This window comes from Mitosporidium daphniae, assembly GCF_000760515.2.
Source record: "Mitosporidium daphniae strain UGP3 chromosome Unknown contig-179, whole genome shotgun sequence".
NCBI lineage: Eukaryota > Fungi > Microsporidia > Mitosporidium > Mitosporidium daphniae.
Genome location: NW_013546646.1, coordinates 1 through 6,990, shown reverse-complemented (window position 1 = coordinate 6,990; position 6,990 = coordinate 1). Strand labels below are relative to the sequence as shown.

Below are 6,990 nucleotides of genomic sequence, written 5' to 3'. Positions count from 1 at the left end.
ACACAAGGCGGTTTAAAAAATTTCATTTTTCAATTTTAATAGCAAATGGGAATCCCGATCCCCGATGCTTCTTCATCCTCTGCGCCTAGAAACACTGTATCCAAAACAGACCCGCGGTCTTTTAATTCAAAGTTTAAAGAGATGCAATACTTATCTTTTAGGAAAGGCAGTGAATTCCTGTGCAGGACCAAATATGAAAATACACTCCCGCCGCTCCCAATGCCCCTTTCTCTTTTTTGCTTTAGCGTCGACCCATCTAAATATGCATGCTACCAGGAAGGATCTTTCTCATCACTTGAGAACGCTTATAGGTATAAGGAAATTCAAGTTCCCATAAATGAGATACTGCCCCTTTCGTTGATCGACAAAAAATCACTCTCTATGGAGAAAACTCCTTCTGAAGTAGATTCAGAGGATCAGGAGCTTCTAAATTTGGGAGAAAAAACCAATTTCCCTCAAATACCATCATGTCTCCCTCACTCACAGTCGCAAACATCAAATGGCTCGATGGCAGAAAATCCTCAAAAATCATTTTCCTGGCTCAGAAAGCATGAACCTTGGCAAATAAAGTCCGAAGCAAGATCCTTGGCCGATAGGTACAATGCCGACTTATTTTGTAGTTCTCGTCTGAAAGAAGAGTTTTCTTCCCAGCCGATGTCCGTAGATAGAGCCGTTGCCATAATTGAGCAGACATTTTCGGCTGCAGAATGTGTTGATACGGTTCGGGAAACCCTGCGACACCCCCTGCATCCAAATCTTTCTGTAAAAAAGGTCTTTCCTATTTTTCCGGACCTGGCGTCCTGGCCTGACAGGTAATTTTCCCATTTTGATATGCAGATATGGTTTGTTTTTGTGCGATAGCTATCCATACAAGCCAGGTGACGTTGTGTGTTCACCATCGCAACCGTCTGTTTTAGAGCCACCGAAGGGATTTGCGCGTCCCTTAAATTTGRTATCTAACCCGAAGGAACGATTTTTTTACATGTATGCGCCGACGTCTTCTCATCCCGCCTCACAACAGTTCTGTGTCAATTTTGCAGAAAATCCAGGCCAGGTGGATCCCTCTCCCATGCCAACCACTGATCTTCCGCTTCCTTTTGTAAAGGACTTCTATTACCAGACAAGCATTGCTTCGACGCCCTCAACCCGGTCCACTTCAAATCTGTATTTGATATCAGTGTGTGATGATAAGGCACTTTACCATCCAATTCAAAGCAAACTGCTACTTAAATCTAGAAGAAACACCCTTAGTGCATCCAAACAAGACACTCTTCTTGCAGGGTCCAACACGGCGGGAATCATGTTGAGGAGACGGGAATTTTCGAATGACGAATTGGCAGCTCGAAATGAAAAAAACTCCAAACTGCTCCCAAAAAGCGTGATGGAAGAAGACGTTTATGAAAAATAAACATCCATTGATTTATTTCCGTGTTCTTTTTGCCAATAAATGTGCATAGATACATGTTTGTATATGCATGCACATGCATATGTATGTATATGTGACCTATTTTTTCGCAGAAGCACCGGACAAGGCGAATTCCCCTCGATATAGGGCTTTTGCAGCCAAGGCAGCCTTAGCCAAAGCAAAAACAGGGATCTACTTATTAGAATGGCCAGGATACAAAAACATATGCCCAAAGAATCGGCCTCCAGAATGGCTGTACTGACAAGGCAATCCAGCTGATGTAGATGCAATCGGCCAATAACCTAATCGTAAAAGACCAAGATACAAACTGGAACACAAAATTATTTGAATCTGAGATCGAGGTTGCGGCTGTCAAACGGCCATTTTTGTCTGCAACCGGTCTTGACATGTACCAAAGGCATAGCAAAGCTGCGAATAAGATGCAGATAACAAAGATATTTGGATATGCCGATCGAAAAAATGAAATCAGAAATGACAGCATCTATGCAGGATAACATATTGTCAAAATACACTTATGAAGAAGGAGCCAACAAAGTAAAAGTTCAAAGCAGCTCGATTTTCAAGTCCTACCCTTTTTGATGCAGCATTGGCCTACGATAAATTTACCAATCTGTACCATTGATAAGCAGATATAAAATTTACAAAATTTGAATTTTATTACATTATGATACACTCAAGTAATGAGTCTCCTCACATCAAGAAGGCCCGATCATGAATAAGTAGAGGAGCTTTCTGTAATGGTATTAGCTGCACTTGCAGAAGAACAAAAAAGATTGTCTAGATCTCCAAGCAGTGACTCTTCTATTTTACCTATGGCCTCGTCATCAACAATCGATGTCATGAAGTTCAAGTGATGGTGTTGGTGTTGGTGATGATCATTGATGCTGTTGCCGTTAGAGATATTTGGAGTTTGGAATGAAATTCCCGGAGCTGTACTTGAACAAGAAGGTTCCTGTACACTTGACGACTGAAATTGGGCTTCTTCGCCTCCTTGACAAGTGCCAGAAAGAGATACCGAGGACGAATGCGGAAATATATCGATAAGGGAAGAACTTTCGGAAGTACCCGTTGGATGGGGAGTTAATATATTCTGAGTATTGTCAATAAAAATCATATCCTCCGCAGAACCTGCTATTCTGTTAGGTTGTTGGTCAGCACTGCTAGTGTCTTTACTAGTGATGGCCGATTGGGTTGAACAATTTCCCAAATTATTGGCTCTTACGTTGCCATTTCCATTTTGCCGAGAGGGAAAAGTTTGGAGTTGGCCGCTGCTCAAGTGAGCAAAAGGGTGAGCAATCCTGGAAGAATTCTGAGGTTGGTAATGCGGATGGAGATGTGATTGCTGTTGAGGTTGCAAAAATGGTACATGAAATGGGGGTTGAGCCTGAGAAGGGATAGGTAGCCCATTTTGAGGAACTTGATTCATTGAAATTTTACGAATTTGCTGCATATCGTTTGAAGGAGAAGACTGTAAATTGGTCGCAAAGTGCTGAGAGAAATACTGAGACTGTTGATTTTGCTGGTGTTGTTGAAACCATCGTTGTTGCTGTTGATATAACATGGCTTGATGCTGCTGGTGCTGGATGTGTAGCATTTGCTGCTGCTGCTGTTGACGCTGTTGCTTCTGTTGCTTCTGTTGCTGCTGCTGTTGTTGGAAATTTAAAGAATTTAATTGCCCTTGAGTAGGATGCATTGGGTATCCAGATGGATGGGCTTGAAAAGGATGTGAAGGTTGGGGATGATGGCGCACCTGATTATTCTGTTTTTCCGGCATACCAGCATATGTATGCTGTTGGATATTACAAGATGTTCCCTGCTGAGAGGATGAAACTATCGGTGAAGTTGAAGGCAGCGGAGGTGTTTGAATAAATGGTTTCGTAAGATACTGGCCCTGTGGATGGGCTGGTGCCATCTTTCCTTGTGTTTGAAGAGTGGCCCTCTGCCTAAACATAGGGTTGGCACCTGCAACAGAGGAAAATCCGATCAAAGACCTATAAATTAATTAGAAACATGCACCACAGTACCTATCAATTGAAGATACAGATTGCAATTCCTTTGAAGGCGATTGTGAAGACGTGCTATTATATGTTTCGCAAGATGATATGTTGGATGCGGAATTAACGCCTGAAGGTTTAGAAGTCTCTAATGAACAGGATTCGACTTTAATTTTCTTCAAAGAAGAGTCTAAAACTGGGCTTGAGAGTGATGCGTTTTCAAAAGAACTTGCTTTTTGCGGCGAATATGCGGTGTAAAACTGCTGTTGCAGCTGACTCAGCCAAATATGCTATTTTGTTAGCAAAAATGATAAAAACCTTTTCTTCCAAATTCAATGAATCTAATCCAGCAGGCTTTTGTTTAGCATTGCTAAAATCTGGAAGCGGAATTGACGGCACAGAGGAAGAGCCAGATAAAGGAGATTGTCTTGAGCAGGAATCCACAGATGTCAATGGGCCTTGGTCAAAACTACCTTTTGCCTCAGGAGAAGATAGCCTTTTACCAGCCAATTGTACAGTTCTTTGTATCACAGGCTGAATAGAAGAAGGCATATTGTTGCCAATTGCCGATTGAAAGCTTTTAGAAACTAGAAATTAAATTTTCATGGAATCTGACCTCCTGGACTCGATGAAGTGGAAGGTGTCGATATTTTAGATAAATAGACATCCCAAAAAACATCCCACCACTCCTTTATAAAGCTATTGTCGGTATTTCCAATCAAAGACACGTCGGAAAGCTTCAAGCCAGACTCTGAAAGCAGAGATTGAGCGGTCAATGGGAGTGATTTTTTCATCAGATAATTATATATGTGCATTAACAAACTAAAAGTTAAATCTATCAAGTACTGCTGCTCCGAGGTGTCAATCGAAGAAAGCAAGGCATCATGGTTTTTTGATGGTGAATAGCCTGGCTCGCTTGCATTGGGGGGGAAGTCATAGCAACCCGGGCTGGACTGTGGCGTTGCAGGGTTGATGAGATTTGGATTGGCCTGTTTTTCGACCTCAGGCTTGATAATATTATCAACCAGATTAGAAGCTGGCAAAACTTCATATCTGTCAAAGATGGGAGATCCTAGCTCCTTATCGGACAAGATCGCTTCCTGCATAAAATTCGGGTTAACAGACATGCCCTTAAGGGTATTAGATGTTAGTAAAAAATAAAGTCGAATATCAACGGCTGATAGAGGCAAAGGTAAAAATACTATACTGCTATTGAAAAGATCTACGTAAATCAGGCTTCTGAACTCAAACTATTGCACTGCGATTCAAATTTTATTTTTGTAAGTGATTTTAAAGTTTTGAAATTGAATTCGGGATTTGAAAATCCATTCACACATAACCCTAACCCTTTTTTGAATATCGCATTTCGCTGGCTGCCTATTGGCATCGGCTTGACACCATCAAGGAACCTGTACATTGTGGTCAATATGAAGGGTTTACAAAATCATAAGCGTTTATTAAATTAATCGGCAATCGGCTCTAATATGGCATCGAAATCGAACACCTCCGTTTTCAGTAAATCGGGCTGCGCATTTCTTACTAGCGATCGTAATCCAGAGAGCACGGCAAAAACATCCTTCGAAGCATAATTAATTTCTTCAAGATTTAGCTCATAATCCCAATTCCGCTTCAGGTGCGCCTTCCAAGACAATTTGGAATCGATCGGCTTTTCGCGATAAACGGGAAGAGAAAAAACCCTGGAAAATTTGGAAATTGAGGCTGGGAGTTTTAAGGCCTCCAGCAGAGATTGGAGATCAAATACATTTGAAATTTTTAACGAAGCGAATTTGCTCTCCAGCTCCTTGGAGTCTTGAATGGCCCCGACACCGACCTTTATAATGGTGTTTGATGACAGAAGCTCTCTCAAGGGTTCTGGAAAGCCTGCTTTGCAGGGACCTGCCCGATTCATCATTCTATAAATCTGGAAAATAAAGCAATGTTTAAAAGTCGCTAGCTGGATAACGGATGGGATCCCGATAAGCTTCTTTCTGGTCACCGTTGTTTCGGTGTCGAACGACAGGATGTTTCCCGTTGATTGCCTCAACAAGGAGCATGCTTTTTCGACGTCGTCGTATTTGTGTATAATTGCCACGTGAGGGCAGTGTCTGGCAGGTGTAGAAAAGCCGCTACGATTGGCTCTTATAAACAGCGAAGCATTATTGCAAGGGTTGCCACGTGTGCCCCCACCGCCCATAAATTAATTTTTATTGAAGAAAATTATGTTTATTACACGAAATTAATTAGGTTGTATTGTCGCCTTTCACAAGGGCACTTTTCCATAGCCTGAATTTATGCTTTGCCTCTGAAAGCGAAACATAGCCACTTCCCGAGTTTGAAGTGGTTATTTCCTCCATAAATGGCAACGAAGACGGAAACAGGGTTTCCGAATTTCGCATCGAATCTTCAAACAGAGATGTCGTGCTTTTACTGAGGTCTTCGTTGCTATTTCCCTGGTAAGAAGAAAAATGCCTACAAAGGGAAGAACGTGTTAGGAAAGATGCGCGCAAGTAAAAGATGCCATTCTTGAAAACTAAAGGCAAAGAACAAGCACTGGGCGTCATCAAAACTAAAATTAAACTTGGCCGAACATTAATTTTAATTCGTCCACAGAAATGAACTGGTTAATTCCAATCTCTTCAATGTGTTCTGTGATGATACGAATAATATCGATGCAATCGGATGGGGAAAAGTTTTTCGAAACATGCTCAAGTATAAAGACAACAAGATCTTTTGAGGCTGGCTCCGAATTTAATGCCAATATTGTGCAGTTTTTAACATCTCCAATGGTAGTTAGTGAAAGTAGAGCAAGTTTCCATAATTCTACGCTTGAACTAAAAATTAATTTCACAAAAGTACCCGTTGATGGCAGCCATATTGATAAGTATCTTATAAAATGTTTGGGCTGAAATCACATGGGGATATTGCGCTGAGCACAACAGTAAATTGGTCATCACAAAAGTTGTAGCACCAGAGGATAAGATGCGCTTCATGCCAGCACTGTCGTCACTTGATGATAAAAGCCCTTGAAAGGTTTTTAGGGGAATATCTCCAAGAAAGGAATATTGAGGATGTCTAAGGTTATGGCAAGATATATATTGGCTCCAAAGATACACGTTCCATGGAACCAATTTCAATAGTTCGAGAAGAATTGACGAATAAGTCGCCAGATTGAAAATTCTATTGCCAAGCTCATCATTATAGATGTTGAAAAAGGTGGCTTCCGTACTTACTATCATTTCAAGAAAATTTTTACACTTATCGAGACAGATAGTTTCCGTAAGATGTTTGCAAAAAGAAGGATATTCTTCCCAGAAGAGTATGTCCTTACACGAGGCAACAAGATATGAATATACAACAAAAGCATTGTATGCACCGTGTTCAGATATCGTATGCAACAATATGAATTTTTTGATTTTCTCAATCAAATCACCGATCGAGGATTCTGAATAAATCCAGCAAAAATTATCTAGAATCACAATGAGGGAAATAAAATACCTAATATCGAATTCAAAAAGGAAGCATTTGCAAGCTCGCCTATGCAGTGAGCCTTTTTGATTTTGATTGACAAAA

General features: G+C 40.9%; 4 protein-coding genes across 4 annotated transcripts; 1 reads left to right on the top strand and 3 right to left on the bottom strand.

The window, feature by feature from the left end:
• Window positions 1-45: 45 nt before the first annotated feature.
• Window positions 46-1,408, top strand: DI09_179p40 (putative DNA helicase Ino80; the record flags this gene model as incomplete). Its single annotated transcript, XM_013383387.1, has 2 exons — window positions 46-812; window positions 862-1,408. The coding sequence occupies 2 exons, from the start codon at window positions 46-48 to the stop codon at window positions 1,406-1,408; spliced, it is 1,314 nt and encodes a 437-aa protein (XP_013238841.1).
• Window positions 1,409-2,135: 727 nt separating this feature from the next.
• Window positions 2,136-3,972, bottom strand: DI09_179p30 (uncharacterized protein; the record flags this gene model as incomplete). Its single annotated transcript, XM_013383386.1, has 2 exons — window positions 2,136-3,417; window positions 3,698-3,972. 2 exons carry the CDS (start codon window positions 3,970-3,972, stop codon window positions 2,136-2,138), a joined length of 1,557 nt encoding a protein of 518 aa, XP_013238840.1.
• Window positions 3,973-4,022: 50 nt separating this feature from the next.
• DI09_179p20 (uncharacterized protein) lies at window positions 4,023-5,332 on the bottom strand (the record flags this gene model as incomplete). Its single annotated transcript, XM_013383385.1, has 2 exons — window positions 4,023-4,550; window positions 4,961-5,332. The coding sequence occupies 2 exons, from the start codon at window positions 5,330-5,332 to the stop codon at window positions 4,023-4,025; spliced, it is 900 nt and encodes a 299-aa protein (XP_013238839.1).
• A 660-nt stretch (window positions 5,333-5,992) lies between these two features.
• DI09_179p10 (uncharacterized protein) lies at window positions 5,993-6,293 on the bottom strand (the record flags this gene model as incomplete). The annotated part of the gene is made up of 2 exons (XM_013383384.1): window positions 5,993-6,245; window positions 6,277-6,293. 2 exons carry the CDS (start codon window positions 6,291-6,293, stop codon window positions 5,993-5,995), a joined length of 270 nt encoding a protein of 89 aa, XP_013238838.1.
• Between the last annotated feature and the right edge of the window lie 697 nt (window positions 6,294-6,990).